Source organism: Stegostoma tigrinum, chromosome 30 (genome assembly GCF_030684315.1).
Source record: "Stegostoma tigrinum isolate sSteTig4 chromosome 30, sSteTig4.hap1, whole genome shotgun sequence".
Taxonomy (NCBI): domain Eukaryota; kingdom Metazoa; phylum Chordata; class Chondrichthyes; order Orectolobiformes; family Stegostomatidae; genus Stegostoma; species Stegostoma tigrinum.
In genome coordinates, this window is record NC_081383.1 from 40,214,665 (window position 1) to 40,227,717 (window position 13,053).

Sequence of the window (13,053 nt, forward strand, 5' to 3'; positions counted from 1 at the left end):
GGAGGAAAAAACAGTTAACTCTTTGGGTCTGGTGCACCTTCCTCAGAACCGGATGCAAAACATTAACTCTGTTTTCTCCTCCACAGATGCTGCCAGACCTGCTGAGCTTTTCCAGTAACTTTTGCTTTTATTCCTGATTTACAGCACTCAGTTCTTTTGGTTTTTATTTAGTAGTGTGCTGTCTCTGGTGGTCAGTGGTCTGTCCAGTTTCAATCTTCTATTATCATGTAATGATTTGCCATGTGTGGATTGCTTGATAAACCTCTCTGGGGGCAGTCAAGAGTCAGCCACACGTTACATTTCTTCATAGGCACCTCATGAATTGGACAAAGATCACAGATTTCTTCTGCTCAAGGACATTCATGACCCAGATCGGTTCTTACAAGAACCCAGTAGCTTTGTGGTCACTATTAGACTAGCACTTTATTCCAGACTCATTTATTAATCAAACTGAGGTTCCACCATGTTGTATGTGAGATTTGAACCTGTTTTGATGGAGCATTAGGCCAGAACACACTCACTACTTCTGTGCTCTAACAATCTGCAAAACTGTGCTGCTGTGAATGGTTGATTTCTGCACTAGAACTGTGAATTGACATACAATTTACAACAAAGTTCTGTTGTTTGTGATTTACATTGATTAGCAGACATGCTGTAATGATTAGAATATGCATTATTTGATGTATTCACTCATGACAAACATTGCATTACACAACAGACTTAGCCATGTTGACTGTCAAAATGAAATTGAAGTAACTATTCTATCTTTCTGTCCAACAGAAGATGTGATTTGGCCTTTGTCTTGTGGCAGAAAGCATCGAAATGATCTCTGCAAAAGACATACAGAAGAAGAAGCTCTCAAAGGACAGCATGACCTTACTTCCCTGTTTCTACTTTGTCGAGGTGAGTCTTGTGACTGTGCAGTGTGTTGGAGGCAAGCGCTGCTAACTGTACAGAAATGGAACAGGAAAGAGTGGACAGAGATTCTGACTGACTCCTGTTCACTCCCAGTGCACCAGTTTCCCTTTGTAAAACACAGAGAGACACAGTCATTTCACTCCAGTTGGTGCTTCATACATCAGAAGGCCATTTCTATAAATATATCTCGTCAGCCTGGTAATGTTCACACTGCATTCCATCCTGGGCTGTTCATCCTCCAGCAGACATTCAAAAGAAAGAAAGATTTGATGCAGTATCCAACATAGCCTTTTAGGTGCCTAGCAAATCAATTACTTTCAAACCACGACTGCTGTTGTAATGTCAGAAAAGCAGGTGCACAGCAGGATCCCACAAACAACAATGTGACAATAATAAGAAAACCAATTTTTACAGTCACGTTGCTCAAGGGCCAAATTTTGGTTGGTGCATCAGGGATAATTACCTTTTCTTTTTTAGTCAGAATTGGTTATGAAGTCTTTTGTGTTCTCCAGAGAAACCAAGCATCTTAATGTTTAACTTCTGACAGTGCAGCATTACAGTATTAGCCTGGCTTGAATGTTTGCAGTGAAACTTTCTGACTTGCAGAATTACAAACCACCAGCTGAAGTACAGCCAGCACAATGGATAGTAAACACTTCTCAGCTGGACCATATTGTAATCTAAAAGCAGCTCACATGTTCCAACAGAATTACATCTGAGTCCATTTATGGAGAAGCAGGCCATTTAGTTCAACTGATCAAGGATGGTGTTTATCTTCTCCTCAAGCCTTCTCTTTATCAAACCCTATCAGCGTATCTTATTGCTCCTGCTTTTCTGGCTTTCCCTTAATTTCACTTGCGTTTCCTTCCACTATGTAGTAGTGAAGCTTCACTTTTGAACCCACCTTAGGTAACAAGGTTTCCCATGATTTCCCTATTAGCTTTCTTGACCTTGCCAAACCAATATGCACACTTCCCAGTTTAATGGTGCTTTAGTTAGGCAAATATCTGGTACTTAAGACATAAAAGGATGAATTAGGTCATTAACCCAATTTGGTGATGAATGAGGGGTCAGTTGGCTCTAAGCAATGACATTCGTAAACTACAACTGTAGCATTAAGTAAAGGACGGTTTCCTGACAGTGAATAATTACAATAAGAACCCACTCCATCATTCAGTGAAAGAGATGGATGTAACAGCCCAGGATTGTGTAGCTTCCCCCATCTCTCAGGAGCTGTTACAGTCAATAGATAAAATAATAGCCCAGCCAGCTGTTATAAAGTCATAGAGTCACACAGCATGGGAACAGACCCTGCAGCCTGACTTCTGCCACACCAACCATGTTGCTAAACTAAACTAGTCCCACCTGCCTGCATTTGGCCCATATCTGTCCGAACCTTTCCCATTCACGTACTTATCCAAATGTCTTTTCAGTGTTGTAATTGTATCTGCATCCACCACAGCTTCTGGTAGTTCACTTCACACGTGAACCACCTCTGTTTTTGAAAAAAAAGTTACCCCTCACGCCCTTTTTAAAACTTTTTCCTTTCCCCTTAAAAATATGCCGCTAGTTTTTGAAACCCTTCTCCCTCCCCCCGCCCCCCAACCAGGAAAAAGACCATGGCCATTCACCTTATCTGTGCCCCTTGTGATTTTTATAAACCCCTATAAGGTCACCCCTCAACAACTCTCCATTCCCTACAACATTTTGCTAAACTTTTCGGAACACTGTCCAATTTGATAATATTCTGCCTGGAGGAAGGCAACAAGAACTGGGCACCATACTACACAAGAGGCCTCACCAATGTGGCATACAATCTTAACGTGACATCCCAGCTCCTTTACTCGGAGGTCTGAGCGATGAAGGAGAGCATGCTAAGTGCCATCTTAAGCACCTTGGCTACCTGTGACTGAACCCTACAGACTATTCAGCAAATTGAGCAGAGTCTCGGCTGCCTGTCCTTGATCCTCTCGAGCTGGCAATGATTGAGCCTGAAAGGATGGTTGGTGTTGGGTGGGTGTCTTGACTGGGTCTTTTCAGAGAAGGAGATGAGCTACAGATCTGTGCAAAATGAGCTGTCATGATGTAATTCTTTAGCAAATGACTGAGGAAAGAAAGGATGACTAATGTGTTACTAGGTGAGTTAAACTGTAACCCTTTTAAAACCCCCAAAATGCTCTCAATCATTTTTTCTTAAAAAAGACTATTTGTCACAAATGTTAACATTGGAAACATATAGACAGGAACAAACAAAATTGAGGATCAAGAGTGTAGATCTAGTCAAGAGTGTAAAAGGTGGGTTAAATTGCCTCTGTCAGCTCCTTCTGATTTTTTAAGCACTTATGTCACACTAAGGTTAGGTGTCTGTGATGTGATTCTTGTTCTCCATTTCTGTTGTTGATCCAAAGGGCCCAGGACTTGTATCAGCTTTCCTTCTCTTAAATTTTTTGGTGTTCCTACGTTTTCCGTCACCCTGGGTGAAAGTCAGAGAGGGAGATGTTTTCAGTTTTCTGTCTCTGCATGTCTTTCGCTGCTCGGTAATTACAGACCTGGAATAAATTGCAATTTGACCAATCCATGGGCTGTTGGCAGGTAATCTTTCCTTAACTCAGAGTCTTGGTGCCACCTCCTGACTTGGAAAAGCAACATTATCTTGCACAGCTAAAAATGTGCACCACTTGATTGTTCCAATTTGCAGAGCTCTGCTGGTATTTCAGCTGTACCGCAATCCATCTTCCATTTCAGGTTAGAGTCCAAAGCAAGAATATGCACTCCCTTACAGAGCCCATTCTGAGACTGTGGAAAACCAGGCAATTGTCAAAGACAATTACATTGAGCGTTCTCACTGAGGTCATTCTTACGTGAATCAGGAGTGGGAGCAGACGTTCAGCTCCTTGAGCCTGCAACACCATTTGTTAAGATTATGACTGATCTGATTTTGGCCTATCTCCACATTCTAGCCTACCTCTAATGAAATCTAGTCAAAAATCTATTTACCTCTGTTTTAAAAATACTCATTGACACAGCTTCTACTGACCTCTGGGTAAAGAATTCCAAAGACTCATGATGTTTTGAAAGGAAGATTTCTCCTCATTTCTGCTTTCACTGGACGACCTCTTATTTCAAAACTGTGATCCTTCGGGAATGTCTATATGTTTGTTTTGTCATGAAGACGTGTAAAATATCCATTCAAATTGTTTCCTAGTTTTCCCTGATTAATTCCCCAGACTCGTTCTTCCATGGAGCAATTCTCATGTTACTTTTTCTTATTATTTTGAAACAGGCAATGCCCTAATATTTGATCATCATGTTACGGGAAAGCAATGGAGATAAAGAGGAAATCCTGCTCATTTTTTCTGCTTTAATTTGTGAAGTAACAGATGTAGATTATAAATATATGCAATGAGGAAGAGCATTGTTCTAGTACTGGACACTAAAGTAGTCAAGTGGATTAAAAAATAATCTTGCATTTAGATAGCACCCTTCGCAATCCCTTTAAAGCGAGTGAAGCTTTTGATTTTTTAAATCTTTATTTCTTTATTTTTCCTTTTTTTATACTGAAGACTAGTGCCAAACTTTTTAACTTATTTCTTCATTTTTCTACTTCTGTAACTAAGATTTTGTACTGAGATACTTAGTATCTAAGATGGCACCATGTTTTGCAACACTGTACACGGTTCACTGTACTCTTGTACCCCGTACTTGAGTACACATGACAATAAAATCTAAATCTATATCATTTGAGAAGTATAGTCATTGTCGTATAGAGGGAAATACAGTCAATTTGCTCCCAGACAACCTCCTGCAAAACAGCCATTGTAATAACCAGAAACCTGTTTGAGCAAACTTGGCTAAGGGATGAATGTTGGCCTGGATATGTTTCTAGAGGTTGCGATGTATCGTGGAAATTGCACTAAGAGATTGTAGAATCTGCTGGGTGTCTGTTGTCCCACACCTGCCTTCACAGGCAAGCTCCCAAGAAGGGGCCCATGGAGGAGGGATAAGAGGTTAGATGTAAATGAAAGTTCATATTGCCCTGCAGATAATGATCAAACTTGTGAATACTCAGTGAGGAAGATGAAGACAGGGGAACATGAAGACAGCATCAAACATGGTAAAAAAGACTACTCTGTTTCCGTTACAGTAACCAGAGGTCAGAATTTCAACATTGTCAGCAAGGATTGTCAACTAGGAGTGAGGTGAGGAGAAACTTCTTTCCTCAGAGTTGTTAGGTTTTGAAGAATGGTGGAGGTGGATTCCTTAGGAGGTTTCATAAAGAAAGCTGGATATATATATTTGAAAGGGTTGTGGTTAGAGGGCTACAAAGATAGTGCTGGAGAATAGGACTACTTGGGTAGGAATTTCAGGGGCCAGTACAGACATGATGGATCGAATGGTCTCCTGTACTGTTAAAATTTTATGGTTCTATGAAATATTCCACACGATGTTCCACAATAGTTATTGCATTGAAAAGTTGGCATGACAACAACAAACAGGGTCAGCAAATGACAAAATGCTGGGATGTGGCATGTGAACACATGGGCTAGATTACCTGATGTTAAAGTTACGCAGTTACCATAGATACCCTGCACAGCATCAGGCCATTCAGCCCATCTGGTCTGGTCTTACCACGTCAAAATCAATCATTCTTTTCTGACGTGAAATCCACTCTCTGAAATGAAAACAGCAAGTATTGCACACTACTGAGGAGGACTAGCAGCACCAGTAGGGAGAGAACTATAGAATTTAATGAGAGAGTCAGGGGCTGGGAGGATTTGAAAGTGTACATCCTCCCACATGCTGCAAACAACCCCAGCAAACCTTGCCAGGGTTTCCCCTCGTCTTGCCCCCTCCCCCCCCCCCCCCAACCCATGTCTCCATTGGCGGAAGATCATCATTGGCACAATGAGCTGTTTAATGCCAACTTAAGGACTTCAGTTGGCATCTGTGACTTAGACTGCTGCAAGCCATCTCCTACCCTAGCCTCCAGACATAATCAGCAGGTGGCAAGACAGAACCCACTCCCTCACCCTCTGGACTGATCAAATGCCCTTCCAATCTTGGAACTGAAGGAGTTAGTATTTGAGATCTTTCATCAGGCCCCTGTAATCAGCATTTCCTCGTGTTTGTTCCTACAGCATGGGCTAAGACAATTCTGTTTGCCTTTGTGTCATCCATGTCACATTCTCACCAACCCCATGTGTAAAAACCTTTTCATAATCCTGAAATAAATTCATATTTCTCACTTTTTCCTGATGAGATGAAATAATCGTGGCTTGTTCAATCTTTCCTCATGAGTAGAACTTTTTAGTCCTGCTGTCATCTATTCTGCCCCTTCTCCCAATAATTCCATACCTCTTTCACAATATGGAGACTAAAACTATTCCAGTTCTGTTTTCAAACAAAGGTTCAGTATAAATTTGTCATAAGTTCAGTGTTTTTCAATTCTAACCCTCTAAACTAAACCTCCATGTTATAATCAAGAAAGTCAGTTGATGAAAAGTGGAACTGAAGCAAATATTTGCACATTGTTATGACCTTTTATTTGCATAGTTTCATATTGCAAACATATGCCTCCTGACCCAGTAGGATCATAGAATCCCTACAGTGTGGAAGCAGGCCCTTCAGCCCATTGAGTCCACGCCACTGCTCCAAACAGCATTTGATCCAGGCCAGTCCCCCTACCCTATCCCTGTAACTCTGCATTTCCCATGGCTTACTGACCTAGCCTGTATGTCCCTGGACACTATGGGCAATTTAGCATCGCTGATCGTCCACACCTGCACATTTTTAGACTGCGGAAACTGGAGCACCCACAAGAAACCAACACTGAGATGGGGAGAACGTGCAAGCTCTACATAGACAGTCGCCCAAGGGTGGAATCCAACCCAGGTCTCTGGCTTGATGCCAACCACGGAGTCACCATGCCTCCCATTAACTATAGTGTCAGTCTGTGTCCATTTGCAGGGGACGTAATGGTCGGCAGTGCAGTTTTAAAGACACGGAGCGAGCAGTGGCTGTCTGAAGATTCAATATTATTGCATCATTGCCACAAAAGAAACTTTCTTTTAAAAAGACACAGTTAAAGTTGACTTTTCCTTCTCTTCAGATGTTGCATAATCTGTCTGTAATTGCTAATACAATTAAGAATGAGAGAAATGCTCTCCAAATAGAATTTCTGATATAAAGCTATTCCTAGCCACTCTGTGTGATATCTGAACCAGTATGTACAAAAGCCCCACAAGCCTGGCTGTAATTTTACATTCAACTCTCGTCCAATGAAGAAAACATTTCTCATTCTGCAGCCCCATCCAATATTTTTTTAAAAATCATACACCATAAAGATGCACAAATATCTTTCTTTATAGAGTCATCGAGTCATACAGCACAGAAACAGACCCTTCTGTCCAACCCGTCCATCCCAGACAGAATCCCAAACAAAATAGTCCCACCTACCTGTACTGGTCCCATATCATCCAAACCTGTCTTATCCGTGTACTTATCCAAATGTCTTTTAAACGTTGTAATTTTACCAGCATTCACCACCTCCTGAGGAAGTCTATTCCACATGCGAACCACAGTCTCTTGTGTTTAAAACAAAAATTAGCTTCTCAAGTCTTTTTCAAAAATCTCGCTCCTTTCACCTTAAATGTGCCTTCTAGTGTTGAAATCCTCCATCCTAGGAAAAAGACAGCTACCAATAGCTCCATCTATACCTCCCATTATTTTATAAACTTCTATCAGGTCACCTCTCAACCTCCTGCATTCCGGCCTCTGTTTATCACTCAAACTCTCCATACCTGGCAACATCTGTAACTGGGCATCCAGAACTGGACACAGTATTTCAGAAGAGGCTTCACCAGTATCCTGTACAACTTCAACATGACATCCAAACTCCTATGTTCAAAGGACTGAGCAATAAATGCAAGCGTGCCGAATTCCATTTTGACCACCCTGTCTCAGTGATGGAGACTTCAAAGGATTATGTACCTGCACCCCTAGGTCCCTCTGTCCTACTACACTACCCAAGGCCCTACCATTAATTGCATTAGCCCTACCCTTGTTCATTGTACCAAATTGCAATACCTCGCATTTATCCTATCTGTTATAGAACATAGAACATTTCAGCACAGTACAGGCCCTTTGGCCCTCGATGTTGCGCTGACCTGTCAAACCAAACTGAAGCCCATCTAACCTACACTATTCCATTATCATCCATACACTTATCCAGTGACCATTTAAATGCCCTTAAAGTTGGCGAGGCTACTACTGTTGCAGGCAGGGCATTCCACGCCCTTACTACTCTGAGTAAAGAACCTACCTCTGACATCTATTCTATATCTATCACCCCTCAATTTAAAGCTATGTCCCATCATGCTAGCCATCCGAGGAAAAAGGCTCTCACTGTCCACCCTATCTAATCTTCTGATCATCTTGTATGTTTCTATTAAGTCGCCTCTTAACTGTCTTCTCTCTAACGAAAACAGCCTCAAGTCGCTCAGCCTTTCCTCATAAGACCTTCCCTCCATACCAGGCAACATCCTGGTAAATCTCCTTTGCACCCTTTCCAATGCTTCCACATCATTCCTATAATGCGGTGATCAGAACTGTACGCAATACTCCCAAGTGCGGCCGCACCAGAGTTTTGTACAGCTGCAACATGACCTCATGGCTCCGAAACTCAAACCCTCTACCAATAAAACCGAACACACCGTACACCACCTTAACAACCCCATCAACCTGGGTGGTAACCTTCAGGGATCTATGTACATGGACACGGAGATCTCGCTGCTCATCCACACTACCAAGAATTTTACCATTAGCGCAGTACTGTGTATTCCTTCCAAAGTGAATCACCTCACACCTTTCCAGATTAAACTCCATTTGCCACCTCTCAGGCCAGCCCAGTCACCCATTTGATCAAGATCCTTTTATGATACCACTAAAACATTGCAGGATTTCCTTTACCCATTTTCAACAAAACGAAAAAAATCACAGCACCCTGGAAGCAATCCATAGTGGTATTTTGTCAGTTTGCACAATTTTCCTTCTGCCTCTGATTTTTTCATTTAGTTTTATTTTGTTTTCATCAGTTTATTTGCTATTTCTTTTCAGAAATGGTTTCTGTTAGAAAATTCTCACTCTGGAAAAGTGACTTTTGATTTGTTTTGATTAATCCCCCGAATGTGTGGACAAAAGATTTTTAGAGATTCCGCTGTAATATCTGCAACACCAGCTGTTTTTGAAAATGACGAAAGCAAAGCTAATTGCTTGAATGAGTCCCATCTGCAAATACTTTTCCAATACTGATGGTACCGAGCTGGTTACCTCTTAGTGTGGTCCATCAGAATAAACCCCATATTCTCTCTAGCTATCTAATTCCCTGTTGTATCTTTAATTAATTTGTGTCCAAGTTTATTGGCAACCAGTAAAAACACCTCTGCATCCAGTCCTATTTCAAATCTGTTCTGTAGCCTTATTTCTTTGTATAATCTGTTAGAATGATAGCCTTTGCCTGCACCTTTATGCCTGATGGGGCTTCTAGGATGCGGGAGAACCTCTCAGTATCAGTGTTTATAGAATCCAGGCCAGAAGACACAATTATTCCACTTCCATGGTTTCTTTTCATATCTGCTGCCTCCTTGTGCATGTATTTTGCTCAAAAAATATCTTCCTGTTTACCGCTCCTTATGGATTGCTGGGGTTCAGTTCCTATTATTGCTGTTCTATCTCTGCCTTCTGCTGTAATTGCCAGGCCTGCTTTCATCCCCATGCTACCTATCTTTTAGCCCTCCATTGGATTCACACCTATCCAGTATCTAGACCAATTTGACATTTGGCACTCACTCTTTCTCCTTTATTCTTTGTTCCCACCAAATGTTGTATTTCCTCCATGATGTCTGTTCCATGATAATGGCTATTACCCCAGAGATTCTTCCAAGGCAGCATCTGATCCAACATTGTTCTTCTTTCTGCGAACAGATAGAACCAATAACCTGTGAGATTCCTTAACACATCCCAGCACCTGTATGGATCAAGGAACATTCAGCTTTTGATACATTTCATTAAAATGCATGACATTCTTCATTGGAATCACTACCTATTTACCAAAATCTATTTCTGGAATCAAATTCTACCTATGCCTCAGACCCTTAACAGCTCACCTTTTAGGTTTTATTCATGGTCACTATCCAGCTTCCATCATGTAGGGTGCTTCACTTCTGATTGTAGATCATGTAGAAATCAGGTAACAACATCAAGACAGTGCCCAGGGTGAAATCCTCCTGAAGCTTGGAGCTGGGAGAGGGATTTGAAGGGTGATCACCCAAATAATTTCACCTCTGCCCTAATTGGAACTCTGACCCACTGTTGACCTTCCCAACCTACTGCCATTGGAGGCCCTTAAGTGTCCAATTCAGGACCACGGTAATGCCAACCCGCTGCTGGAGGGATACCCAAGCTGTAATGGAGCCTGCTGCATGCAGCATCTGTGACACTGCTGCCCCTGCAGGCAGCTTGTCACCTCTTGGGGACTGACCACTCAAGCAATGGATCTCAGTTACTGATTCAGAAACTAGACAGAAGGCCAAGGGAACCAGCAAACCTCACCACTATCTATCCACCCACCCCCACTTCTCCCCTCCCCACCCCAAAGCCCCATCACTGACCCTGAAAAACCACGTGCCTTTTTTCTGGATCTTTCTCAATCATGGACTTATGCTGAACAGCCATATTCAAGTCCAAGAACTGCTGGGCTCTGGCCAACACCTCTCACTCACCGGGCAGAAATGCTAGGCGTGGCCTCTCGACTCCAGAATGGACCTACTGGTAGCCTCGCCACTGCCTGATTTCTGTGTAGTGTGATGTGTCTTTCCAAGAGGAGGGAGTGTGGGCCTCACAGGCTCTCTGAGTTGACAACACCCTAGAATCCTCATTAAGATTTTGTCCCTCCTGTCTCTTTCCTGTAGGAGATGAGCATGTTCATATTTTAACATATACTTTCCAATTATCTCACAACTCTCACACTGATACATGTACCGGATACCAATATAAGACGTATTTTCTGCCACGTTTGCAATGGCTGCCAGGAATATCTTTGTGTGTGAAAAATCTTTAAGCCTTCAACCTTTGCAATTCGGCAACCATTATCCGCTCCTGTGTTATATCGTGGAAGCCAATGGTGAATGATAGATCTGCAGCCAATCTGTAGATACCTGTAAGTATTTAAGTACCATAACATACTAAAAGCAGGCTCCTCCCTGCCTGCGTCTGTTTCTATGGAGGTCACCTTGAGCCTTGTAGTGGTGAGATAGTTGATTTAATCTTTTGAAACGCATTGTGACTGTAATCTTCTGCAGTTTCGGGATGACAGGTTCAGCATGGGATGGAGCTGTAATATTGGGCATTATGAAAGTAGTAATGCATTCACCCACCCCGCTCCAATTTTACCAGCTTTGGGCAGGCCTCAGGCATGTACTTGCATATGGGCCAATTGAGGCCCACAGAGGGGCCAATTAATTTGCCTCTTTTTGGGCCACTTTGCACCTCTGCTGGCATGTTACTAATGATGGGGGCAGATGCACACCAGCACCAAATCTCTAACCTAGTAAAGAGAGTCTGCTCCATTGCGGGCTTATTCCCAGGACGAACTGAGGTTCGTCTCTGTTTAAACTCTTTGCTCTGATCCTCGCCATAGATTGTCGGCCTGGCTTTGTCGTAAACTTCAACCTTCTGTTCCTATTACAGCCAGCTGAGGAGGGGTTCACCATAAACCATTTCTCCAAGAGTTGCAACAAATATTTTTATTTTAGCGCATACTATCACACTTCAGTTAACCTTTTTTAAAGTCAGGTTAAAAAGAAAGAGAGAGCCAGTTCACAATGATGTTTTTTATAATTTTATTCTTTCAGTAAATGTGCATAAAGCTGCATGGGATAACATTTACTACCCACTCTTGGTGGTCCTCACGAAGCTGGCGCTGAGCTGTCCATCTAAATGACAGCAGTCCGTCTGGTTTAGGTACAATACTACCATGGAAAGAGTTCCAGGGCTTTGAGCCAGTGTCGCTGAAGGAGCAGCGATTTAAGTCCGCATGGTGAGAGGATTGGAGGGGAACTTGTCGGTGGTGGTTTTCCCATGCTTCTCTTGGTAGTGGTTGTGTATTTGGAAGGTGCTATATAAGGAACCTTGATGAATTTTTGCAGTGCATCTTGTAGACACGCTTATCATGTGATGGTATACACTGCTGTTACTGAGGGTCAGTGGTGGGAGTGAATGTGGTGCCAAACAAACAGGCTGCTTTGTACTGAATGAGGTAAAGATTCTGGAGTGTTGTTAGAGCTGCAGACATCCAGGTTAGTGGGGAATATGCTCCAGACTTATGCCTTGTAAATGTCGGACAGGTTTTAGGGAGTTACAAGGCAAGTAATTTGCTCCAGGATTCCCAGCCTCTGACCTGCTCTTATTGCTGCTGTAAGTAAATGGCTAGTCCCGTTGAGGTTGTGGTCAATGGTAGCTTCTGGGATGTTGGGAGATTCAGCAGTGCTAATGCTATTGACTGTCAAGGGGCAATGATTGAATTCTCTGGTTGGAAATGGTCTTGATAACAGAGTGGCATTTTATTACCTATTATATCCCCACAAAATATTAAACACAACCCACTAACTGGAAATGAGCTTACCAACAAGAGGGGAGAGAGGATTGTCTTTTACAGAAAGGTGAAAGGTAATTTTAGTTTATAGTGTCTTTTGAGTCATCTTTAGTTGCAGAAGTGAAACTTTGAGTCCCTACTGCTGAGCTGTAATCTTGTTTCCGCCATTAATGGTGAGGCTGCAGGTTACCTGAGGAACTCAGTGAATTGTTTGATGTTGCAAGTTGTTTTAAATTGGTTAGTTTCTGAGCTTGCAGGGATGTAGGAGGTTTGAGGGAGAAGAGTTTCCAGTTGCCTTGCTGTTGTTAGTCTATGTTACTTTCTCCTTCCCTAGCTTCTGATAGATGCTCCGTTGGCTATTTCATAGTGAACAACCTGCAGGTAACTCCACAAGTTAAAGATCCAAGTGTGTGTAAAACAAGAGATGCATGTTTCTTAATGCCTCACTGATTTTCAGTGCCTCTTCATTCCTAAGTGGCCAGTTT

The 13,053-nt window shown here is 42.3% G+C and overlaps 1 protein-coding gene across 6 annotated transcripts in view; it reads left to right on the forward strand.

Moving 5' to 3' along the window:
• plppr3a (phospholipid phosphatase related 3a) overlaps nucleotides 1–13,053 on the forward strand; it is a 102,748-nt gene that overhangs the window by 35,636 nt on the left and 54,059 nt on the right. For 4 of the 6 annotated variants that reach the window (XM_048560125.2, XM_048560120.2, XM_059638522.1 and 1 more), the window contains one exon: nucleotides 781–903. In XM_048560125.2, coding sequence (XP_048416082.1) covers nucleotides 823–903 — 81 coding nt within the window. In that variant the 5' untranslated portion in view covers nucleotides 781–822. The remainder of the gene's footprint in view (nucleotides 1–780; nucleotides 904–13,053) is intronic. The other 2 variants (XM_048560123.2, XM_048560122.2) reach the window with 1 other exon arrangement.